Source organism: Triplophysa dalaica, chromosome 9, assembly GCF_015846415.1.
Source record: "Triplophysa dalaica isolate WHDGS20190420 chromosome 9, ASM1584641v1, whole genome shotgun sequence".
NCBI lineage: Eukaryota > Metazoa > Chordata > Actinopteri > Cypriniformes > Nemacheilidae > Triplophysa > Triplophysa dalaica.
In genome coordinates this window covers 704,541-731,189 of record NC_079550.1, presented here as the reverse complement: position 1 = coordinate 731,189, position 26,649 = coordinate 704,541, and the positions used below count along the sequence as shown (strand labels likewise).

Here is a 26,649-nt window from a genome sequence, read left to right as displayed (position 1 = left end):
CAGCGCACGAGTTCATGAATATTAAAGACGCCGTGATGACGTCGCTTGTCAATAGACATACTTTACTATACCGTGTTGTTTTTATTTTAATTAATAATTGAAAATAGAAAGACAGCGGTGCTGTAAGCTAGAACGATTTGCGTTTTTAAAGGTTAGGTCACTTATAATTTATATTTAGTGCCACGTTAAAAAAGAAAGAAATTCAAGATTTCGAGAATATAGTCGAAATGTTACGAGAATAAACTCGTCGTAATACGTATTTTGTTTACGTGAAAGTTGTATTTTAAGAGTTTGTTTATGCACGTCATCTGAACCATCTGAGTTAGTTCTTAGTTCTACGGAAGCCTTGCAAACACCAGCAGTCATTTTTAAAACCTCTTTAGTTCATTTTTAAAAGTCCTTAAGGATTGTGGCTTTTATACGCTTGATGCAATCAGATTTTTGTACTCAAGCATTGTTTTAATATTTCAATGTTTGTTTTCTATTTCAATATTTCAATGTTTGCTTCAGTTTATCATTTTAATCCATATGCCACAACGCGTTCGGACCCCGGCTGAAGTAATTTAACCAAATCCTCCACAGCCATTGTTTCTAGCAACTAACGAGTTTAATCTCGTAGCATTTCGACTTTATTCTCGAAATCTAGGATTTTTTTATTTTTAACGTGGCACTAAAACGCCGTCGTAGAAAATAACCTCGTTAATGCACATGTAAAAAACAAGTGAGCCACTGATTCATCTTCATCAGTATGGAAGCATATATGGTGCAAAATTCAATTTGCAATGCAATATTCAAAATGGCAATGCAATATTCAAAATGGCAATGCAATATTCAAAATGGCAATGCAATATTCAAAATGGCAATGTATTTCTGTATTTAAATTTACATTTTCCATTACTCCACATGTGCAAACTTTGGTGCAAAAGGAAAATGAAAATTCAATTATATTATTTACATTTGCCATTTCCAACAGCAGTCTTAATGTGTAATGTGCATACTTTTTAACGCTCTTTAAGTTGCAAAATTAAAATGAAAATGCATTACCGGATTGATTATACATATTTAAGATAGTCAAGCAAAACTGTAGCAAAAAGAAAATTCTAATGTCATTTTCCCTTAATGCATTAACATTAACAGGCTGAACATTTGGGATTGCATTTTCATTTACACACAGCGCGTTGAGTGGTGCAAAATTCAATGTGGACTTGAAAATGCATTTCGAGCTGACCACGCCCCCACCCCGGTACAGCGTCATTGCGTGAAGGCGGAGCCAGCATCGCTAGTTAAAGGCATGGATGTGCGGCTGCAAAGCTGATAAAACATTAAATTGCATGCACACGAATTTGAGCACAAATAAAAAAATTACTTGGGTGTTTTTTTTAAGATTAGTACGTCTTTGTAGACGATAGAACTAGTAGCTACATTTCTAGAATTTCTGCCTTATCAAGCGGTGAGCTCGCCTGTTGAATGTCTTATAATCACTTGACTTTCTCATACGCGTTTTCATCATGAACACATTCAGTATTTTGATTAATGTCTTTTTTGTCACAATATCTTCATACAATTGTTCAGAAATTGTCGTTTTGTGAGACCACTGTTCAGTAACTGTACAGTACAATCACAAACGCGATACATCCACGTGAAATACACCTCTGTACTGTGCTTCTTTCGTGCTGGAGAAAGTGTAAGGGGAGAGATTATGCACAAATACACATAAACATTGTCAAAGTGGAGATCTGCCCTCACGAAAATTAACATTGGTTTCTGATTCATCCGGATGCTGCAGTTTAGGCTGTGACAGATCCACTGAATAACTCGATTCCTGAAGTTAAGTAAATGTTGCACCACAAAAACAGTCAATATCTTAACATAATCATTCTGAAACAAAGACAACAAATACTGAACGTGTTTATGATGAAAACGTGTATGTGCAAGCGATTTAACGCTTTTATTATCTCTGCAGTCGAACGTGTTTTCCGCACCTCAAAACAACACACCTAACTAGCAAATAGCGATGCTGGCTCCGCCTTTACGTAATGACGCTGTACCGGGGTGGGGGCGTGGTCATCTCGAAATGCATTTTCAAGTCCACATTGAATTTTGCACCACTCAACGCGCTGTGTGTAAATGAAAATGCAATCCCAAATGTTCAGCCTGTTAATGTTAATGCATTAAGGGAAAAAGACATTAGAATTTTCTTTTTGCTACAGTTTTGCTTGACTATCTTAAATATGTATAATCAATCCGGTAATGCATTTTCATTTTAATTTTGCAACTTAAAGAGCGTTAAAAAGTATGCACATTACACATTAAGACTGCTGTTGGAAATGGCAAATGTAAATAATATAATGTAATTTTCATTTTCCTTTTGCACCAAAGTTTGCACATGTGGTGTAATGGAAAATGTAAATTTAAATACAGAAATACATTGCCATTTTGAATATTGCATTGCCATTTTGAATATTGCATTGCAAATTGAATTTTGCACCACATATGCTTCCATACATCAGCACATAGTGAACTGTCCTTTGCTCTTGCGTTGGGCGTGGCGCGTTGAGCCGGAAGCAGACGGGCTGATGACGTAAGTTTTGTGTATGTGTGTTTAAAGATGGCGGTGAGTGTGGTGTCGGTGTGTCAGTACTGGAAGCGCTTTGACTTGCAACAGCTTCAGGTTAGTTTACAGTCGAATAACTTTACTCCACATAGCGCTTCTAAATTCACTTATCCCATAATAATTCATTAAATGCTTTAACATGTCATAAAACAAAGTATTGGCCTTTATTAAGAGTACTCTTTGCGTTTAGTGTTATTGCGTCTGTTATGTGTTTCAGAGAGAGTAAGACACTCTCTTATTGATGTGTTGTGTGTGTTTCATGTTGTGTGTTTCAGAGAGAGTTAGACACTCTGTTATTGATGTGTTGTGTGTGTTTCATGTTGTGTGTTTCAGAGAGAGTTAGACACTCTGTTATTGATGTGTTGTGTGTGTTTCATGTTGTGTGTTTCAGAGAGAGTTAGACACTCTCTTATTGATGTGTTTTGTGTTGTGTGTTTCTTGTTGTGTGTTTCAGAGAGGGTTAGACACTCTGTTATTGATGTGTTGTGTGTGTTTCATGTTGTGTGTTTCAGAGAGAGTTAGACACTCTCTTATTGATGTGTTTTGTGTTGTGTGTTTCTTGTTGTGTGTTTCAGAGAGGGTTAGACACTCTGTTATTGATGTGTTTTGTGTGTTTCATGTTGTGTGTTTCAGAGAGAGTTAGACACTCTGTTATTGATGTGTTGTGTGTGTTTCATGTTGTGTGTTTCAGAGAGAGTTAGACACTCTGTTATTGATGTGTTGTGTGTGTTTCATGTTGTGTGTTTCAGAGAGAGTTAGACACTCTCTTATTGACTTGTTTTGTGTTGTGTGTTTCATGTTGTGTGTTTCAGAGAGAGTAAGACACTCTGTTATTGATGTGTTGTGTGTGTTTCATGTTGTGTGTTTCAGAGAGAGTTAGATACTCTCTTATTGATGTGTTTCGTGTTGTGTGTTTCTTGTTGTGTGTTTCAGAGAGGGTTAGACACTCTGTTATTGATGTGTTTTGTGTGTTTCATGTTGTGTGTTTCAGAGAGAGTAAGACACTCTGTTATTGATGTGTTGTATGTGTTTCATGTTGTGTGTTTCAGAGAGAGTTAGACACTCTCTTATTGATGTGTTTTGTGTTGTGTGTTTCATGTTGTGTGTTTCAGAGAGAGTTAGACACTCTCTTATTGACGTGTTTTGTGTTGTGTGTTTCATGTTGTGTGTTTCAGAGAGAGTTAGACACTCTGTTATTGATGTGTTGTGTGTGTTTCATGTTGTGTGTTTCAGAGAGAGTAAGACACTCTCTTATTGATGTGTTTTGTGTTGTGTGTTTCATGTTGTGTGTTTCAGAGAGAGTTAGACACTCTGTTATTGATGTGTTTTGTGTTGTGTGTTTCATGTTGTGTGTTTCAGAGAGAGTTAGACACTCTGTTATTGATGTGTTTTGTGTGTTTCATGTTGTGTGTTTCAGAGAGAGTTAGACACTCTGTTATTGATGTGTTTTGTGTGTTTCATGTTGTGTGTTTCAGAGAGAGTTAGACACTCTGTTATTGACGTGTTGTGTGTGTTTCATGTTGTGTGTTTCAGAGAGAGTTAGACACTCTGTTATTGATGTGTTGTGTGTGTTTCATGTTGTGTGTTTCAGAGAGAGTTAGACACTCTCTTATTGATGTGTTTTGTGTTGTGTGTTTCATGTTGTGTGTTTCAGAGAGAGTTAGACACTCTGTTATTGATGTGTTTATTGTGATTCATGTTGTGTGTTTCAGAGAGATTTAGACAACCTGTTATTGGTGTGTTGTGTGTGTTTCATGTTGTGTGTTTCAGAGAGAGTTAGACACTCTGTTATTGATGTGTTTTGTGTTTCATGTTGTGTGTTTCAGAGAGAGTTAGACACTCAGTTATTGTTGTGTTTTGTTGTGTTGTGTGTTTCAGAGATAGCTTGACACTCAGTTATTGATGTGTGTTGTGTGTTTCAGAGAGAGTTAGACACTCAGTTATTGTTGTGTTTTGTTGTGTTGTGTGTTTCAGAGATAGCTTGACACTCAGTTATTGATGTGTGTTGTGTGTTTCAGAGAGAGTTAGACAGCACTGCTACACTGTTGGCAAGCAGACAGGATGACAGCGAACAGTCCAGGAAAAACCTTGTTGAGCAGAGCCGACACTTTAAGAAGAGCACGCCAGAGGTATAGCTCACAAATACACAACTCTTACATTTCATTATTAACCGTGTTAAAGGGACACTGTAGTTCACCCAAAAATGAAAATATCTGTTATGAATTACTCAACCTCACATTTTTGCAACCTGATGAACACAAAGAAGTATATTTGGAAGAATGTTAGCATCGGACATTTCATTCTGCATTATTGACTACCATAATAGGAAAAATTACAATCGTAGTCAAAGGTGCTGCAATATCAACAGTACAAAAATAATTATACAATATTTTTTCCCTTCTGTTGTATTCAATGATTATAACATTTTTCCATAAATCTTTCCTTGTGTTCAACAGAACAAAGACATGTTTACAAGTTTGGAACATAACATAATTACAATTTTGGGGTGAACTGTTCCTTGTGCATATGTGTATATATTTTTGTTTTTGGGTGTGTGTGCCTGTTATTGTGCGTGCGTATGTGAGCCTGTTATTGCGAGTGTGTTTTTATGTGCGTTTGTGTATGTGTATGTAACAGTGTGCGTATGCGCTTGTGCGAGAATTTTCACGTTTGTGTATGCGTTTGTGTCCCTTTTAGTGTGCTTGCGTGCACACTTGTGTGTGTGTGTGCTTGTGCGTGTCTGTGTGCATGTGTTCGTGTGCGTGCGTGCTTGCATGTGTGTGCGTTCGTGTCCATGCCCGTGCGTGTTAAAACCAGGAAATAAATAGCAAAGATAAAATCATCCAATAAAAACCGTAAGATTTTTGTTTTCCGCACTTAAAGGTTCTGTGTGTAAGTTTCAGAGGCCACTATTGGCGATGTAGGAAATTGCAACCTAAAGCTCCGCTACCCTCCTCCCCCTCCCATTAGAGAAGCTACGGTTGCCGTCACAGGACAAAAGTGTTCCGTAAGTGATGGCGGCCATTATCGGTGGTGTTGATAATTGCAATCTAACGTAACCCGCTAACGTAACCCGCGAGGACCGCACAAGAGAGGATGTGGAAGCTAAGCAGTATTATGATATAACTTACACCCGATTTATGCAAATTATGATTGTAAACATGATTTCTAACTTGATTTGCACACGGCCATGCAACAAGGACTTATGATACAATTACAAAGTGCTAAAAATTTACAAGGAAAAACGCTACTTCACTTGATGATCATGCTCATCTATTAGCTAAAGCTATCAAACAAACAGTTCACTTATATTGTGGAAATTAGACAAACTTACCGGTCCAGCAGAAAGCTGGCAACTTCGGCGTCGCTTAGCAAACCTGTTTCCTGTTTCAGTGCCCTCCTTTTTGAAAAGAACCACGCCAATGTTTATTCAGGGTTTTCTGCCGTTTTTTTCTCTCGACTTGGCCTTGCTGTATCGTATTTTCAATTTTTTGACGACACAGATTGCCGCTCTGTCGGCTCGTGTGCAGAGTATGTGTGGTCCGCGGTCCGCCATTAGCACAAATTTCACTTTCTGCAACAAATAGCCGTTTCTATTTCTAATAAAAAACACGACAAGTAAATTTTGTTATTTTTCTTCCTCTTCTTCTGCTGATCCTTCTGTGTAGTGGCTTTGCAAGCTGCCTCCAAAACACAGCCGAAGAAGAAGAACTAGTCCCGTGCATCCTTCCTTTTACGAAACACGCTCAGTTTGTCCGTGCAGTGCTACCATAGAAACATGGCTGTGCACATTGATAAATTACATGTAAGGGTGTGCCCGCGGTGTATATACATAAAATGGCTCATTGTAAGGTCATACAAACATTTTGGTTCATTTTGTAAGGTATTTCTTCACAACTCGTCAACATAGTTTTGTATTATATATTACATTTTGGTAAATAAATCCTTCAAAATGCTACACACTGTACCTTTAACATCAGTTTTATAATGTTGATGTTGGAAATGTTTTCAGGATCTCAGAAAACTTGTGGCTCCACTGCTGAAGAGTTTTCAGTCTGAGGTGAGTGTCTCTCGCTCGCTCTCTCTCTCTCATCTCTTAATCCAGGGGTGTCCGATGTCGGTCCTGGAGGGCCACAGTCCTGCAGAATTTAGCTCCAACTTGGCTCAGCACACCTGTTTTGAAGTTTCTAGTCTGCTTTGTGAGACCTTGATTAGCTGTTAAGGTGTGTTTGTTTAGGGTTGAAGGTAAACTTTGCAGGACACAGACCCTCCAGGACTGACTTTGGACACCCCTGTCTTAATCAAACTCTTGATGATCTGACATTAGTGATTACGTTCTGTGCTGAGGCTTCGGAGTATGGCGGTTGAAATGTGCCAAACCGAAGCCTAAACAGGAGAAGAAGGAGCAGCCTACCCTCTCGTTGCCGTCAGTCTGTGTGGAGTTATGAACGGATTTGAAAGGGGATGCACACGAAAGGCTGGCGGCGACGTCATGGTAGGAACGTCTGCTGGCGGCGACATTACAACGGCATATGTTAAAATTTGATAAAAATATCCGTGTACTAACTACGTCTGAGCTAGGTACGTCACCTTACATGGCGCCTGATACAAGACTTCTAGCCACAAAAGAACACCAATACAAGTTGGACAACAATAAGGGAGTAAGAATTGATGGTAACTTTAATTCCTTTAACTTTTCTGTGCCGTTTAAGGCATAAGAACTTATTTGAACGTTAAAGTTGGCAAAATGCTCATATTAGCCTTTGAGCTTGTTGCAAAACCAACTGTTAATCTATCTGCCTTTCTGTGAAACTGTGTTGAAATATGATAATTTATTCAGAACATGAATTTAATTTTAACTGATGATAAAAGCACCCTAACAAATTTTATTTTTTTACAATATTTACAAGTAAAAATAATACACCATTTTTGGGGTTTAATTTATTTGTCGTTAATCAGAAATAGGATAGTTAAGCATAAGAAGTTAAAGGTTTGTTTTGTCTTCTATTGCACATGAGAGATGATAAAAAATCACAATAAAAAATAATATTCGCTTGTTACATCAATCATTCACACAATGTGATATTACCAATTTAATAAGTTTGATGAAAATCAGCATGTTGTAGCTGGACAAAAAAAGGTGCCACTTCAAGAACAAATTACAGACATTTATAGGCTATGGTTATCACAGTAAAGCTTCAACATTAAAGCTTAAATACATAATGGGCCTCATTTATAAAAAATGAGTTTATGACCAAAAACTGGGTGTATGGTCGTTTTCACGCAAAACTTGCCATTTATCAAAATGGACATGAGCGGTTGCCACGTTCAAATCTCACGACATGTCACAGCTCGTGTACCCAAGTTTTAAGAACCCTTTTGATAACTGATAAGGAATAATGACAAATAAAAAGATACATTAACTTTTTTCTTTTAGTAAGAAAGTATAAAAATAGATTCCAATGCGATTTCTTATTATCATTACATCAAGAAAAGTATTTTCTTTTCTAGGCTAATTATATGCTTTTTTAAATGATTGAAATTACAAAGATAAGGAATGCTTTTGTGTAAAAAATCTTTAATGAAATTTTAGGCTAATTAAATAATTTACGATGATTATAATGCACAATTAAAAGTAAAAAAAAAATTGCTACAATAGGCTTATATATTTATATGCAATGGGTTAGTTTCCCTATTTGCAAGACGATAGCTTGTTTATTTGACAAATATGCATTCTAATAAAAACAGACAAAACGCAGGATTTAATGTTTTTTTTATTTGTGCGATGTATGCTTGGGGGTGGAAGACGCGCAATGGGTCAAAGCTGGAGATTGCCTGGCGTTGTGGGGTATAAGACAGCTGTTTTGGTCCATGCCTTTGATAGATCTGAAAGAGAAATGTAGATATATGTAAATGTAAATATAAAACTGTGTGTGCTTCACTTAAGCAGCCGGAAATGCAAGATTTACAGCATTAGATCCCGTTTAGAAACATGCATCTCACTTTCTCCCTCGCCACAGACCATTGTCTCTTTACCTACATTTTTTTGCATAAAAAACACTTACACATTTAATATACAGTTGATTGCGCCGCAAAAATTTATCAGTAGGGACTAATTTACACCTACACATTAATGTAACTCACAGTTCTCTAAAACTGAAGTCAGATTAATATTGTTTACATTTTAAAACAAGACGTTAATATCCAATAAAAAATACTACAAACCTCTGCCAGAGTTTGGTTCGCTGTTGCCCGCAGCAGTGATCTCTTCATAACCTATTTTTCACTTCTGATTTCCATTTTCAAGGTTACAGTTTACATTTACATTTAGTCACTTGGCAGACGCTTTTTTTTATCCAAAGCGACTTACAGTGCACTTATTACAGGGACAATCCCCCTGGAGCAGCATGGAGTAAAGTGTCTTGCTCAAGGACACACTGGTGGTGGCTGCTGGGATCGAACCAGCAACCTTTGATTTACCAGTTCAGTGGTTTAACCCACTAGACCACCATCTCCAGTTTACATATCTAAATATGTAATATCATGTCTTCCTCTTTTTTTTTGCGGATTACGTTTCTCCATGTCAAAATCTAGGGGTGAGTCGTGTACACCCTGAATTTCTTGTCCACTTTCAAAAGTTTTTGTTTTGGGTGCAGTTTGGGACGGACCTATGCATACTGCATTATATAGTTGAATACTATGTTTTTTTAACTTTTACAAATAATAAACTACTCGCTTTACTATTGTTTGCATTACCAATTCATTTAACCTTTATTATGCATGCTTGAAATCTAAAACCAAAAGCATATAAATTTATTGGGAAAAAAGAAACAAGTGAACATCCTGCAGCTTCACCATGCGGTTTTATTACTAACAAAACAACGCTGACCTTGATGAGCAATGTCGATAGATAGATCAATAGATTTTATGTTAAGTCCTGACTCAAGAGTTGTTAAAATTGTGGTGTAGTGGTCTGAGGCATTTCTGAAAAACTCTGTAAAAGTGTTGAGTCCAGTCGTGGAATTGTTTTAGCTAGTCGTTAAATTTGTCCCAAGTTTAAGTTATCTCGCATTTAGACTCCTCGTTTGACTTTTTGAGGCCTTTGAAAAATGCTTTAATTTGTTCATAAATACACCAAAAAATGAAGGGGTTTAAGAAATCTACATTTATGTATAATTTTTTTGCCAATATTAGTTAATGTGGTTGTGGAGGCAAAAACTCGGGCCTGGGAGGAATTCGGTGAGGCCATGGAGTAGGATTATCGGTTGGCCTCGAAGAGATTCTGGCAAACCGTTCGGCGCCTCAGGAGGGGGAAGCAATGCCCTACCAATCCTGTTTACAGTGGAGGTGGGCAGCTGTTGACCTCGACTGGGGATATCATCAGGCGTTGGAAGGAATACTTCGAGGATCTCCTCAATCCCGCCGTCACGTCTTCCATTGTGGAAGCAGAGGCTGAGGGCTCGGAGGCGGACTCATCCATCACCCGGGCTGAAGTCACCGAGGTAGTCAAGAAACTCCTCGGTGGCAGGGCACCGTGGGTGGATGAGATCCGCCCTGAGTACCTCAAGTCTCTTGATGTTGTGGAGCTGTCTTGGCTGACACGGCTCTGCAGCATCGCTTGGGGGTCGAAAACAGTGCCTTTGGAGCATTGCCGACATCTAGACTTCTGCTTCCTCCTGATCTCTGCCCCCCGGGGGGGGGGGGAAGCTCGGATTCTTCTTTGTCGGATGGCAGCTCTCCCTCCGATGCTGCGATAGACATCTCATCCGCTCCGCGGTCCGTTTCCGAATGCGCGGAGGAGGATCCGGACGGTGTGCCACCACCCGATGGAAAACGTTCAGAAGAGCGTGCTGAGGTGCGAGCGGCCCGTGAGCGTTTGGCTGGCGGGTTCGCAGTGCGGGCAAGATGTGTCAACGAGCGCTGCTTCGGCGTGCTGGACGCCCAGACACCTAACACAGCGATCATGTCCGTCCCCCTCCTCGATGAGGGTACCGCACCCAAGAGAACAGCGGGACATGCCGCGCTGTAGAGTTTCAAGCCCTGAAAAGGACTGTTGTTTAAAATTTAGCTCTGACACCACTGGAACCGCCGAGACACCCAGGGGAAGGTCACTGGAGAAGGGACGATCCGCTGGAAACACGTCGTAAATCCGGCAGTGCAGTTGTAGATTTAGAATCTTTGGATTTGTAATCATGAGACGATGGCTCTGAAGAACAAAAGGTAAATGAATGCTGCACGCCGGCTTTCTTTTATACCGGATATCCGGGGGCGGAGTCCGGCATGCAAATTTCATTCGCCAAATTTCATTGGCCTTTTCTTAGTAGTCAGAGTTGATCAAGGGCGAACACAACGTCGAGAGACCGACAGAAAGGGAACTGAAATATCAAGTATTCAGTATTCCTAAGTATTCAGACCCTTTGCTTTGACACTCATATATTTAACTCAGGTGCTGTCCATTTCTTCTGATCATCCTTGAGATGGTTCTACACCATCATTTGAGTCCAGCTGTGTTTGATTATACTGATTGGACTTGATTAGGAAAGCCACACACCTGTCTATAAAAGACCTTACAGCTCACAGTGCATATCAGAGCAAATGAGAATCATGAGGTCAAAGGAACTGCCTGAAGAGCTCAGAGACAGAATTGTGGCAAGGCAGAGTTCTGGCTAAGGTTACAAAAAAAATTCTGCTGAACTTAAGGTTCCTAAGAGCACAGTGGCCTCCATAATCCTTAAATGGAAGACGTTTGGGACGCCCAGAACCCTTCCTAGAGCTGGCCGTCCAGCCAAACTGAGCTATCGGGGGAGAAGAGCCTTGGTGAAAGAGGTAAAGAAGAACCCAAAGATCACTGTGGCTGAGCTCCAGAGATGCATTCGCGAGATGGGAGAAAGTTGTAGAAAGTCAACCATCACTGCAGCCCTCAACCAGTTGGGTCTTTATGGCAGAGTGGCCCGACGGAAGCCTCTCCTCAGTGCAAGGCACATTAAATCCCGCATGGAGTTTGCTAAAAAACACCTAAAGAACTCCAAGATGGTGACAAATTCTCTGGTCTGATCAGACCATGATAGAACTTTTTGGCCTTAATACTTAGCGGTATGTGTGGAGAAAACCAGACACTGCTCATCACCTGTCCAATACAGTCCCAACAGTGAAGCATGGTGGTGGCAGCATCATGCTGTGGTGGTGTTTTTCAGCTGCAGGGACAGGACGACTGGTTGCAATCAAAGGAAAGATGAATGCGGCCAAGTACAGGGATATCCTGGACGAAAACCTTCTCCGGAGTGCTCAGGACCTCAGACTGGGCCGAAGGTTTACCTTCCAACAAGACAATGACCCTAAGCACACAGCTAAAATAACGCAAGAGTGGCTTCACAACAACTCCGTGACTGTTCTTGAATGGCCCAGCCAGAGCCCTGACTTAAACCCAATTGAGCATGTCTGGAGAGACCTAAGAATGGCTGTCCACCAACGTTTACCATCCAACTAGAAAGAACTGGAGAGGATCTGCAAATCCAGGTGTCAAAAACTTGTTGCATCTTTCCCAAAAAGACTCATGGCTGTATTAAATCAAAAGGGTGCTTCCATTAAATACTGAGCAAAGGGTCTGAATACTTAGGACCATGTCATTGTAATAAGATTCAGACATGGAAGGAAGGAGGCGGGAACCGGCAAACATTTAAACAAACATTTAATAAAGTAATAATAGCCGGCGGCCCCTCACGGCCGACCGCCGGCGAACATAACACAAATACAAATACAAACATGTTTGGGCCCGGTCCTCTCTCTACGTACCTTCTGTCAGCTCGTTCTTTTATGCTTCCGATCTCCACCGTCAGAAATGCGGAGCCGGTGTGCGCACAGCTGATAGCCATTATCACTCACGCCACCGGCCCCGCCCCTTTGTATGACGGCTCTCGCCACGCCTTCCTCGCTACAGTCATATTTCAGTTTTTCTTTTTTAATAAATAATAAATAAAAGTACACTGCTTTAACTTTCTTTAGTTTTAATGAACAAGCTTTACAGAAATGATGTCGGTCACAAGTTTTCTGAACCGATGGGCGTGATGCGTTTTACCAGTAACGTTACGGCACAACACCTGTCTTTGAACCAATGTAAAGTCTCAGGATTTGGCGCAAACATGTAAAAAACAGCTGCTAATATCCTAAACACATTATTTTAAAAAAGGCGATTCAAAAACTATATGTTATACTTCTTCCGGAGATGAAGCTTGATCTCTAACAGCTGGTACTGATCCACTCTTGAGAAAAAATTTTGGGCAAAACACACGCTATACAGACCCGCGTTGACTCGCCGCGACCCAGAGATACATTATGCGGAAGGTGACTGGCCGGAGCCTGGTCTTTCGGGCGTTGGGCCCCCAGGTACAGGAGCTTCGATTTCTCAACCTTTTTGGCAACCGGGAGCTCTAGCTCCAGACTTAGGGGTCACATCGTCTCGAGAGTTCTCTGCGTCCCGCCTGGGAATTTAGAAAGTTTATAACTCCCACGCAAGGGTCGCAGCGGGACGATCCCTGGCACGTCGGAAAGGTCTACCCCCTTGCCTATTTTTATGTTCTAATTTACATCCAACAACGGCACACATTTCTTGTTTCTTAGACATTTTTGTCGCTGGCTAGAGGCTACATCTGCTCTTGCCTGAAATATATATATATATATATATATATATATATATATATAGGGCTGTATATATAAAATGAAATGGAATAATATGTTAAATAGCCAGTATCCTATCCTCAGTAACCGGAACATTATTAACGGTCATGACTTATATCACGTATATTCATCGCCGCACATTGTTATATTGTAAATAACCCAGCATTACTTACTGTGATAGTTAAACCCATGGTGACTAATATCATTGAATTAATATGAACATTGTGCTCAAGCTCTGACCCTTATCTACACAAGTCTTCAGCTTTCAGTCCTTTTCATATCCTTGTTATAAATGCTGTCATGTGTCTCTTTACCCACTGCGATACATCAGTTCAACACAATTATTCCTTTAGCAACACAGTGATCTACAGAAGTGATGTAAACACTGAAACTCTCTGCAGGACTCACATTAAGCTCGTAAAGAATGAGATGAATGAGTCTTCAGAGCACAATGAAAAGAGAGAAATGTCACTTGATGTATGACCGGTGTTTGTATGTGTGTTTCAGATTGATGCATTGAGCACAAGGAGTAAAGAAGCAGAATCTGCCTTTCTGAGTGTCTATAAGCGACTGATCGATGTGCCAGGTGAGCGAGCGAATGCTGTTGATACTTAAGCATCACACACGGAACATCCAAAGCTCCCTAACTGACTGAAGATTTCATGTGTGTGTGCAGATCCAGTGTCAGTGCTGGAGTTGTGTCAGCAGCTGCAGTTGAAGGTTCAGAAGATGAACGATATCGAAACTGAGAACCAGAAACTGCGGGAGACACTGGACGAATACAACAAAGAGTTTGCCGACGTCAAGAATCAGGGTAACGCAAAAAAACCTTCATGTCATTCAAACCTCCATATGATATTCCTTGACCTTCTCAATCAAAATGGACATGTTTGTAACTACGTCTTCTCAAGCTATTCATTTACAAAAGGCTTAGGTCCAGTCCACGATTCTGATTGATCAATAAATCACAGCTATGACCACTTCATCTAACAAATCTGTGTATCACCAATGTCCGTTTACTGAAGTCCTGCCACTCGGCGGCCATGTTTGCAACGCCTCTGGCCAGTTATTTACGTCCTAGCAATACAACAGTTCTGTCTCTTTGAATAGTGGAAGGTAGATATTTGTGAAATCGCTGGCATTGATCACAGTTAAATAGCATATTTCCGATCGGTGATTAAACCTGATATAGACTGTAGCATAACTTTAGTTTGTTAAGCTTAATTTGCGCTAAAAATCACCTTTGTTACAGTCGCTTCAGCTATTGCACATGCGTACACGCCTCACGAGAGCCCCGCCCCCCTGAGAATCATCAGTCTTTACTGAATGACGATTGGATCTTTTTACTGGAAGGCAGGTCTTTCTTCGCTAAAGCGGCCATACTGAGGGTTGCATTCCTCCCCATACTTATTCATATATTATCTTTGTTTTTGCTTACCTGCTTTAATATTTGTATTGTGTGCTAATTGTTTTATAAAAACAATAATGGACTTGGAGCTTCAGGCAATAAAGCAACAATAAAGTGTGTTGTTTACATCACTCAGGAGCTGCGAGTGTTTTTTTGTCTTTGTCCTCTGATGAACGTTAAAAACAGAGATGTTTATGATGCTGTTATTATGCTGTTGGACCCCTAAAACACTATTACACGTTTGATTTGTTTTCAAATCTAAGACATAATCGATTACTTTTACAAGGACATGGGCCTTTTTTCCCATAATGGTGTGTGTATGGACATGTAAGAGTAAGAAGACGAGGAAGAGAACTTAATGCAATATTTTGGGTGTTGTCTGAGATGTGTCTTCTCAAACAGCCCGTGAGTTGTCTTTAGCGTCTTGAGAATATTGAAATAGGCAAGGCTTAGAAACATGCAAATTATTATTTTTCGTGATGATACAGCAATGGCCCGATAATGCAAGTGAAAGTTCTGTCAACTGGCCCGAGGGGAGTCCCTAAAGACCACTGAGCAATCCACAGCTGATTGACACACACTCGAAGATTCAGACACTGTTATCTATTATTGGAGGAAAATCTTGAGCTGTGCCTTTTCTTTCAGTTACGTTTGTTTTTCACTGAACGCATTTGTATGCCTTCAGAACACATGAAACCGGTAATGATTTGATGAAGCTTTTGTGTTCTTTGAAGCTTAAGAAGATGCGATTGCAAAGTCAAAACCTCAAAAAAATGTCCTCGGGCCTCCTCTCAGAATGTTGCAGATGAACACACGGAGCAGCTGTTGAGTTGAATCAGGTGTTTCATGGAGAGACACATCTGTAAAATTCTGGATTGCAGTTAAGAAGCACTTCAAACAGACTGCCACAGAGATGACATCGTTTTGTAGGCCAATCTGTTTTATGATGTTTAGAGGTTTTGTCTCTCAAGATCATCTTTACAAATGAACACAACATTTGTTACTTTTGAAGCCGAAATACAATCGTCAGAAGTAAAAAGCTAACGCGATGCTATCAACAGACTGTGTGTAAGTGTGTTGAGTTTATTAACACCAGTTGTGTGTGTGTGTTTTGCCGTCTGACAGAAGTGACCATAAAAAACCTGAAGGAGAAGATCCGCGAGTTTGAACAGACCATGAAGAACGAGGCACAGAATCTGGCCCTGGAAAAACAACAGCAGATCCACAAAGATTATGCTGAGAAAGAGAGGTCGGTTTTATACATCATCACATCACAGCAGTTTGATTCATAAACTGATCGCACAGAATGAAATCAAGGGTTGTCTTTAGCATACAGCATTATGTCATCTTTAACTGCATTTTTTTGACACACAGGTGAAAACTACAGTGATACTCATGTCTTAACATTGACTGATTTTAAGAACACAGCTACTGTCTGAAAATTTAAAGTCATTAAAGGGATAGTTTAGCCAAAAACCCAAATTTTTTCGTTTATTTACAGGCCATCCGAGATGTAGGTGTCATTTTTTCTTGAGTAGAACCATAAAGAAGATTGTTTGGAAAATCCGTAGCCCTCTTTTCTTCATATAAGGGGAGTCTATGGGGTCCACCTGTCTAAGAGTTGCACACCATTCCAAAAAGCGGCTGCTGGCGACATGTTGACATTTCGTGAAGCGAATCGTTTGATATTTTCATAAAACTGAACATCATTTTTAATAATATGCAGCCTCTGCACTCAATCGCAATCTTCTTCTTGTAGTGTTTGGTGGCGGATGGCATGTTTAGCGCCACCTGCAGAAAGGGAGTATTGAGGCAGTACAGTATGGCTTATATTATAAAAAATGACGTTCAAATTTATGAAAAGAGTCACTTCACCAAACGTCGCCAGGAGCTGCTTTTTGGAATTTTGTGCTTTTTGAACTCTTCGAACAGCGGACCCATTATATGAAGCAGAAGCAAAAAAATGTAAACATCATTTTGGAATTAAATGCTGTGAATGCAGTAAATACTTCACAGATTTCTGTGAACTAAAATGCCCAAACCTGAAACAATTATACCAAACAAATGGAGAAGGGATGACTCTTTCATGTGCTCATTTATGAGGAATATGTAGTGTTATGGATGTGACAATCCTGGAAAAATGGCACTGACTACGAAAAATCATGCACTAAAATTAAAACAAATGCTTTCAAAACTAGTTTTTTTTCAAGGTAAGGTTGACGTTTTCACGGAATTGCTTAGCTGGGTTTCTGACCATTTTTGTTCACGATTTTGCTGCATCCACTCAAAAAAAGTTTTGATATATTTACTGTGAAAGTGTCATACCGTCACAACTCTACATGAATGAATGGAAGGAGCTCTGAAGTGTATCATCATTCAGTCTGTTGTCGTCCACTGTTGTTGACTCTCTCCCTTGCTACAGCTGTGATGAAAGCCAAAAACATGTCAATAGATTTCCACTGATGATGATGAATGTGTGTTGTGATTTGTGCAGGAGGTTTCAGGAGTCTCAGGAGTCATCGCTGTTAAAGCTTCAGGACGCTGAAGTGAAAGTTCAGAGTCTTCAGACAGGTAAAAGTCTCAGCTCCATCCTCCGCTCTTCCAGCTCATATTAAACACTCTCAGAGCTGCTGGAGAGACATGACCTCACAGTATTTCTCTTCATTCATTTGCTAACTGGGGTGTTTTACACGCTTGCACTTCCAATAGCGGCTGTGCTTCTTTAGTACAACATCACTGTTGTTATATTGCTTCGTTGTTGGTGTTGTTTTGCAGCACTTGATAGAACTCAGACAGAGCTTTTTGATCTGAAGACTAAATATGATGAAGAGTCAACTGCAAAGTAAGTGTCAAATGTCAAATTTGTAGTTTCTTAGGTTTGTTTTTTTACACCATGTTTTATGAAACTCTGTTTAAACTTTAAGCAAGTGAAATGCATTCAGTGTTTTCAATGATTCTGAAATGTTTCAGTCAATGTCTTTTGTGGATTGGTTCTCAGGGCTGATGAGATCGAGATGGTGATGATTGATCTAGAGAGAGCCAATCAGGTAAATCAGCATGATGACGGATGAATGAACACGTGTTGTGTGAAGATGACGTGGGCTTGTTTCAGCAGTGAGAAGGATTCTGTGCTTTATTGATGTTGATCATACAGTGGCCCTCTTATAGATTTTTCTGTTTTTTTGCATATTTGTCATGCTTAAATGATCCAGATCATCAAAAAAATTATATACACAAAGAAAACCAGAGTAGAGTAAATATAAAAAGCAGTTTTTAAATGATGGTTTTATTTACTAAGGGAAATAGCAATCCAAACATTTCTGACCCTATGTGAAAAAGTAATTGCCCCGTAAACCTAATAACTAGTTGTGCCACCCTTGGCCGCAACAACTGATTTTATGAAGTAGGCGGGACGAGACCGCGAGTCGAGGCCGGTGAGTAAGTGAAAGTGAGCGTCAGCTGTACACGCACCGGTCTCGTATCACAGAGGAGATTGGGAGTCGTCATGGTGCTCTTTGAGTCATTTTGGCAGGCCGGCCACTCCTGGGACGGTTTACCACTGTTCCATGCTTTCTCCATTTGTGGATAATGGCTCTCACTGTGGTTCGCTGAAGTCCCAAAGCCTTAGAAATGTATCAGGCAAGAAAGGGTTATAAAGCCATTTCTATTACTTTGTTTCTCATCTGTTCTTGAATTTCTTTAGATCGCGGCATGACGTGTTGCTATTTGAGATCTTTTAGACTACTTCAGTTTGACAGGCATGTTCTGCTTAAGTGATTTCTTGATTCAACAGGTCTGGCAGTATTTAAGCTTCAGTGTGGCTAGTGAAATCTAACTCAGTTATTCAATCGATCACAGTTCATTCATGATTTACCAAGGGGGCAATTACTTTTCACATAGGGTCAGAAATGTTTGGATTGTTTTTTCCCTTAATATATAAAACCATCATTTAAAAACTGCATTTTATATTTACTCTGGTTTAAGCATGACAAATATGCAAAAAAACAAATAATCCGGATGGGGGCAAATTCTTTTTAACACCACTGTATACTGTATCGCCTCCTCATAAAACCAAGCCAAAGCACACATCACCGATCTATCAAAATACTCTTAAATATGCAGCACACAAAAGCCCACTATCGTACTTTTTGCAACTTAAGTTTTAATCTTAACACCTTTAACCTCTTTATTTCATTATTAGTATTCATTTTTACCTCAATCCCAGCATCAGATGAAGGCTTTCAAAGTTTTTCTGAGAGGTCCCAGTCTTCCCCTGTAAATCTTCTCCCAGCTCTTTTGTTGTTGTTGTTGTTGTTGTTGTTGTTGTTGTGTTCGTCTCTTTGCGCTATGGCTTTTCTAAATTGTTGTCTCCGTAACTAAAGCATACTAACATCAAAATACACGTACACTGTGAAAAAACACTTGTGCCTTGTGTTAAGAAACACATCGGTGTGTTATTTCAAATTTTATAACACATTTTGTTATGTTACTTTCAACGAATTTGAAATGACAGCAAGCAGTGTGTTTGTTAATAATGAAAGTTACACACGAGTCTATTCAATCAAAATAAGCCTATTGTACATGACATTAACACTTCCTCCAAAGTGATCAACCAATAGTGTGTTTTTCTCCAATGTAAAATTCCATCCAGGAAACAATTTAGACTTCTTTTAATAGAACAATGACATGTGCCTCTCCACATACAGCAGTCATTGTAATTTACAAATAATAATATTTTAATCGTTTAAAAGAAATTGACTCCAAATTTGACAATAATAACATCTCAAATGAAAAAAGTTCACAGGTGATCAACGAAACAAACACATGGAGGTTAGGTGGAGGTATGGTTGCAGTTTCCCATGATGTTACAGCTTTTGAATGATTTGTACTGAAGGAGTCTGTATAGATGCAGTATAGTCCTCAGTTTCTTTCACGTTGACTTATTTTCCAGCGTGTTGTGAGCAGCAGGGTGTTTTACTGAATATGTGACATGTTCACCTCTAGCTTTTGTCAGCACAGTGCTATTCTCTTGATTCTCTTCATCTGTGCATTATGTCCTTTTCACACACGCAGTATGAATATAAACCGTGTTCTGAGCAGTGAACCGTGTGTAAAACTGTTTCCATGTTCACCACAGAGAGGTGAAGCTGCTGAGAGAGAAGTGACGTCACTGAGACAACAACTGACTTCACACATCTACACCAGTCCAAACACGGTACGACACATGGCATCTCAGTAGACTTGAAGTGTATAGATCACATTTATCTGGAACATGTTTAAGCGAACATTCTGTCATCATTTACTCATGTCAAACCTGTCTGAAGAGAAGATATTTGGAAGAAAGCTGGTAACCGAACAACTGCGGTACCCATTAACTTGCATTGGTTTGGTGTCCGTACAACAGAAGTGAATGGGTTTCATTTACCAACGTTCTTCAAAATATCTTCTCTTGAGAAAGAAACTCATACAGGTCCTCTGTTGGTTTATTGCACGCGTGTGATGGATGAGGGTTTGTGTTGGCCACAGCAGGACGAGTGTGAAGATATTGGCTCACGGCCGAGTCTAGAGGCGGAGCTCAGTGCCAAAGAGCGTGAGATGATCCAGTTGGTGGAGGACGTTCAGAGACTGCAGGCCAACCTCTCCTGTCTCAGAGAAAAGTCATCCACACAGATCAGTCAGTTACAAGAACAACTTGAGCTCAAGAGCACAATGCTCAAGGTAGACGTCTGCTTCTGTCTTTTACTTATGTCTACTGCATTCTTTCACAAGCGTTCAGCTTAATTTCTCTTCTCCAGCAACTCGGAGAGAAGCTTCAGACACAAGCGGATTATGATGAGATGAAGAAAGAGCTCAGGTAAGAAAGAAGACACGGCTAAAGATGATCCACAGCTGTGTGAGTTCGGTTTGACTTCTGCTCACAGCGGTCAATTCTTGTCACTTTGCACCTGAAATGAAAAACCTCAAATCTTCTCATCCTGACCGCCTGATTTGTTTGGGATTTGACAGCATTCTGAAGTCCATGGAGTTCGGTCCGTGTGACGGCTCCACACTGCAGGTACACGCAACTCTTTAAGTATTTGTAAGACAAACAGGAAGTTGCTCACGTGAATGATATGTGTTCTCCTGCAGGATTGGTGTAAGCCGTTAGAAGTGCTTCTACTGGAGAAGAATCATAGTCTGCAGTCTGAGAACGCATCACTGCGTATCGCCAACACTGAACTGAACGGTGAGTCTCATCTCAGCTTTGTCAGTCTGTGAAACATTCATCGTTTCAAACCATTGCTGAGGATTTTCTGCTTGAAACGGCTCTGACGTTCGCGTGATTTTTACATTCAAAAACATCAAAATCAATAAGCAATAGGCCATTTTCTACACTGGTTTTGAACGCTCGGTTTTAATGGGCCCACTGCTTTGATTGGATAGCCGTTTGCATTGTTGTATGCTTCTGTGAATTAGGATGGAGACGTAACGTTAGGTTACACATTAGCATCATTCACAGTTTGCGCAGGTCATCAGTATTATCTGGAGACCTCCTGTGATTTATAAATGACCTCCATACATCAGTAGTTCATGTGACGCATTCGCACGGGATGATTTTACTCAAATTTACTGACTTATTTCCCGGATGTGATGGCTCTGCGTATAGTTTGCATAGCCTATAGTTGTATGTTGGTAAATTATATATGACCGTACCTGTGAAAGTGACGTCTGCGCATTCTCCTTCACCTTCTCTACTGTGGCCGTGCCACATGCTTTTCCGTGAGAATTTTGTCCAATAATGAAATAAGAAAAGTTGTTGCGAAACAGTTTTATATGTTTGAAAAAAACTTTCCGAAACCTGTAGGATCGCGGGGGGAGTGTATCGAGCACAGAAATACGAAATAATATACAGCCAACTCGTTTTTTGACAGGTTGACCATGTTAGGCATGAGAAGACAGGACCTTTAACATTCTTAAGAAGTCAGAATGCATGACACATCGTTGCAGGGCCGCTTTAACATACATGTGAAAGTCACATTCAACCACAGTGTTATTGTTGTCACAGCTTGTTGTCATCATTCTAGAGTCAACTAGTATTCCGTAGAGTAACCCCTCTTTTAAGGGTGATTTCACTGTCGCTGCACTTCTAGAGGCAGAAATCACAGTTTCATGAGCACGAGATATGAGATAACGTTAAGTGAGTCGTGTTTTGTTGTTTTCCCTGTTAACTCTGTCAAAGTTCACCCACATGAAAAATACTGGAGTGATGTAATCGAGTGTCCGCTAACGTCAACTGTAGTGTACTGGACTATGTTATAGGAAATACTTTTCTCTCTACTCTTCTCTTACTAAAGTAAAATTGTTGTTTTTGAAGCATACCAGAGTTCACTTTTGGGAAGTAATCGAGTGTACTTTATTTTTTTTTATGTGGGCTAGCACTTTCTGTAATAATCCACATTAAATTAACTTATTAATGCTAAAAGTACATGCTTTGATGGTTAAATGAGTTATTTTAAGCCAACAGGTTAGGGTTAATGGTTATATCACCTGTCAAATGGTTATTTAACAAAAACAATAGTCCTGCATTACTGAACGTGTAGTTTTGGGGTTATTGTTTCTGCGCATCCAAAACATCATTACAAAACAACTCTTTCACTAGTTTGAGCCACTTCTCTGACCCCTTTTGTTCAGAAGAGACACAAAACAACAAACCTATGATATTTAATAAACTTTCTCTGTGGGAAAATGTGGTCAGTACTACCCTGCTTGCTCAAGGTCATGGTTTCCCAGTGCATGGATGGTCTCTCTCAGCGTCTGTGAGTGGCAGGCAGAAGCAGCACATTCACTTCACCGTACGTGACTGTTATCCACTGTTTGGATATAACGTTATTAACACGAATACAGTTCCTCTGTAAATAATATTACATATTTCCAGAGACCGAGGCTGTGTACGCGCCGTGTGAAAGAATAGAACCAACATCTCCGCTCTTTAAAGGGATAGTTCGTCCAAAAATGAAAAATCTTTCATCATTTACTCCCCCTTAGATTGTTTCAAATCTGAATACATGTCTATGTTCTGATGAACACACAGAAACATATTTGGAGGAATGTTAATAATTTTCATTTCTGTGACATCCTCCACTACCATAGTAGGAAAAATATATCGTATTTTTTTGTTCTGTTGTACACATAATGAGATATTTTCAAGAATTTAGAAAAAACAAGAGTTCTGGGACACCTTTGACTAGCATTTAATTCTTCCTACTATAGCAGTCAAGGATGTTCCGGAAACTAAAATATCTTTCTCTGTGTTAATTAGAACATTTATACAGGTATGAATAAACATGAGAGTGAGTAAATGATGACAGAATTTTCATTTTTGTATGAACGGTCCCTTTAAGGTGTGTGTGGTGATTTTATCAGACGACGTGTCTTGGTTATAAAACGGAACAGACAAAAGAAACAGAAAACATGTAGACAACTTTATTGGGCAATAGGCTGAGAACGGTAACTGGTAATTAGCTAAAGAGTAACCGCATCCCAAGTTTTTCCATTAATCAGATCAACACAAGTACTGATCACTGTGTGTTTGTGTGTTCAGGTCACTATGGGTCTCTTCAGACGGAGTTCTCTGCAGCGGTGAAGATCAGCTCGGATCAGAAAGATCTCATCGTGAAGCTGGAGCAAGATCTCAGCACAATTCAGAGCATTCAGAGTCGACCCGACGCTGAGGTTCACATCACACAGACTTCTCTTTACTGTCAGAAACCCCTCCAAAAAATAGCTGAAGTAGTGACAGCTCTTGGAAATTAAAAGGAGGAAGTGGAAGAAGGGTTTTCAACCCCCAGTTTCGCAAAGTCAGGATGAGCCGTGGTTCTACACAGTGATAAGGAATTATATGTGTTTTTTGTTTGTGTTGTAGGGTGCAGACAGCAGTGCGCTGGTCGTCCCTGAACCTGTCAAAGAAGCCACATCACTCTTCTCAGGTAAACTGACCGGAGCTGTGTAGATTGTGTTTAGATCAGTTCTGATGTCGTAATATGGTCTTCTTGAGGACCCGAAATGTCTGAAGGTGAAGTCTTTGGAATGGTTATGTTGCGTTCGGGTTTCTCTCACACACTTTGTGAAGTTGTTTGTTTGTTTGTTTGTTCGTGGAGTTGCGAGCGGTTCTCCTCAGGGAAATCTTCCTCAGGGTCAAATGGATTCTCTCCTGACCATCATCTCTAGTCAGAGAGAGCGTTTCCGCTCGCGTAATCTGGAGCTGGAGGCCGTGAGTCGTCCTCATCATCTTCATCAACATGTTCATCTGAGGAGCGGACGGATGCTGATGCTGTTTTTATTGTCATCTCATTTAGGCCAACGGTTCACTTCAGCAAACCTTACAGTCACTGCAGAGCGAGCTGGACAGCATGCGTGCTGACAACATCAAACTCTACGAGAAGATCAAATTCCTACAGAGCTTCCCGAGCAGGGTACAACATCATCATCTCGATCATTAGTATTATTAGTAGTATTATCATTCAGTCCATATAAACTCTGCTGTGTTTCAGGCGGGAGACAGTGATGATACAGTTATGCGTTACTCATCTCAGTATGAAGAGAGACTCGACCCTTTCACGTCCTTCAGTAAAAGAGTAAGAACTTCACCTCACACACAACTCTCATTGCTCTTTGTTTCTGTTAGTCTTCTTATTACTCTTTCTCTTCCGGATCCGCCATTGCATCTGTTGTGGCTCATAGAAATTTGGCACTGTTAGACATTTTGGCTCATAACTGAGCAACTGTAAATTGGTGAGCAAAAATTCTTCTGAATCCGTGTCTTATGACGATTCCTGTGCACTGTGTGGCCTCTTTTTTCGCCATGAAAATTTTCCTGCCATTTTGACTTTTCATTATTCTCCTCGAGCGTGTGTCTGATTTGCCCAGAATTGGTGAAGTAGCATCTAAAGACACTCTCAACAAAATGAGAGATTTTGGTGATGGTTTGTTAAAAGCGGCTGCTGTGCTCAGAATGGTCAATGCGAAGAACAAAGAGGACAAAGTGTGAGTGTTGACACTCCAATGTGATTTATCATGGACTGAGACAGAAGCTCCAGAACAGTCCACTAAAGTTTGCTTCTGATCACATCAAGAGAAACCACAAGTGGTTTGATTTAGCCGTTAACAACATGTGGACTGTGCTAAAGTAAAGATAAAAAACATTGATTCAAACCACAGTCATGCCGTCAGGAGGAGCAGAGATCAGACATAACAAAGAGAAGCTTGTGAATAACGTCACCCAAAACACTCCACTGAGGTGAACGTGTGTTAATTTCCAGAAGACCTGGAATACATGCATTACATTATTATTTTTTTTTGCGTGACCGAGATGTAGAGTTTGTTCCAGTCAGACAGAAAAACAAGAATTGATTAGAAATGTTTGGAAACTCAAAACTGCTGTGAGGTAATTGTTCTGTACAAGCGGCCGCCCACCGACTGTATATGTGATGACTAAATGTGATTTTTATTTCTTTTCTTTACCGAAGGAGCGTCACAGAAGATATCAGAACCTCAGCCCCTGGGACAAAGCCACACTCAGTCTGGTGTGTACTGTGAATCCACAGATTTCTGTAAAACATAAAGAATATGTTCCATCCAAAACCATCATTACTAACTTGAGATAATTACTCAAGTTTTTGTTATGTCTACATTTCATCTCAAATGTTTGGGTCTATTTGTTGACAGAAAGAGGCAGATGATGACATCTCTAGTCATGTAGTGTATGTAATGATCATCTTTCCTCTGAGGTTTTCATCACCTTCAGTTAGATTGACCGGTTAAAGCAATATGTGTGATTCACGATGTTTCAGCATTTACTCATTTTAAACCTGTATGAGTTTCTTTCTTCTGCCAATCACAAAATAAGATGTTTTAAAGAATGTTGATCATCAAACAACACTGAACTCCATTGACTTCCATTTGAATTAACACAAAACCATGGAGACGTTTCTTAACGTACAGAATATGTTCTTTTTTTAGATTCTTTTCACTTGAATCTGCAAATAAAGCAATGTTGTGTTTTAGCATTGGTGATCATTTATTCATCTTGAAGTTTATCAGATGTTACCAACAATATTCTCCAGTCAGGAATCAGATGGTGAACTTTAGATGTGAGGAATGCTGATGCTTGTGTGTGTTTGTAGGGTCGTGTCATTCTGTCTAATAAGACGGCCAGAACAGTTGCTTTCTTCTACACGCTCTTGCTGCACTGTCTCATCTTCCTGGTGCGTAACATGACTCAACACAACACAACACAACACGTCATAACTCACATGACCTGCTATATGCTTGAGTCTCTTTGATGATTTTACAGGTGCTGTATAAAGCCGCGTGGAGTGAGAGTATCGGCCGGGATTGTGCTGCATTTTGTGCTAAGAAGTGAGTTCTTCAGCTTCCTGACAGAAAGAAATCACTGCATATGTGTGAGTGTGTTTTATCTGTGTGGTTTCTATCCACAGGTACTCGGATCACCTGCACCAGTTCCATGAGGACAGAGACGTTTGGCAGTGAATCAACAGCCGTCTCTTAACCATTAAATGCAAAAATCAACTTGATTAAGTTTGGTTTAGTGTTTGTCTGCTTTCATTTATTGTTACTGGGACCGCGGGTGGTTTTTGGATCTATACTGGGTTTTTTATTTATTTGTCAGGATGTTTAAATGATTTGATGTTATTAATATAACACGCATTATTTGTGGAATCTCATGGTTTCATTTGATTTCTCTCTAGTATTGTCAAATCTTTCAAGTAAAACATCTCAATCATCATTCTTGTTTGTTTTTCTCTGATGTCTCTTTCCCAGATGCCAGTAAGAGAATGATGAAATGGATCCATTGAATTGAAAGTTAAATTTCCCTTATTTTTATAGTCTACACTATATTATATGCTAATGTCTGGACTCTAGAAACGTTCTATTAAAATTTCCAGGAAACGTT

At 39.9% G+C, this 26,649-nt stretch overlaps 1 protein-coding gene across 2 annotated transcripts; it reads left to right on the top strand.

Annotated features, from left to right (window-relative positions):
• Nucleotides 1-2,608: 2,608 nt before the first annotated feature.
• cux1b (cut-like homeobox 1b) lies at nucleotides 2,609-26,649 on the top strand. Of its 2 annotated transcripts, none has more exons than XM_056756183.1 (23): nucleotides 2,609-2,671; nucleotides 4,633-4,743; nucleotides 6,627-6,674; nucleotides 13,796-13,874; nucleotides 13,965-14,102; nucleotides 15,822-15,945; nucleotides 17,191-17,267; nucleotides 17,472-17,538; nucleotides 17,695-17,743; nucleotides 19,834-19,911; nucleotides 20,226-20,414; nucleotides 20,492-20,550; nucleotides 20,703-20,751; nucleotides 20,826-20,922; nucleotides 23,278-23,408; nucleotides 23,599-23,662; nucleotides 23,834-23,946; nucleotides 24,032-24,148; nucleotides 24,227-24,310; nucleotides 25,202-25,258; nucleotides 25,859-25,939; nucleotides 26,029-26,093; nucleotides 26,174-26,649. In XM_056756183.1, exons 1-23 carry the CDS (start codon nucleotides 2,609-2,611, stop codon nucleotides 26,223-26,225), a joined length of 1,992 nt encoding a protein of 663 aa, XP_056612161.1. In that variant the 3' UTR covers nucleotides 26,226-26,649. The 2 variants fall into 2 exon arrangements, with proteins under 2 accessions (XP_056612161.1, XP_056612160.1); XM_056756182.1 differs by having other exon boundaries at nucleotides 20,223-20,414.

Coding starts and splice junctions, on each gene's coding strand:
- cux1b (XM_056756182.1), top strand. CDS start 2,609: ATGGCGGTGAGTGTGGTGTCGGTGTGTCAGTACTGGAAGCGCTTTGAC. Junction 17,744..19,833: donor ATCTAGAGAGAGCCAATCAG/GTAAATCAGCAT, acceptor TGTTCACCACAG/AGAGGTGAAGCTGCTGAGAG. Junction 26,094..26,173: donor GCTGCATTTTGTGCTAAGAA/GTGAGTTCTTCA, acceptor TTCTATCCACAG/GTACTCGGATCACCTGCACC.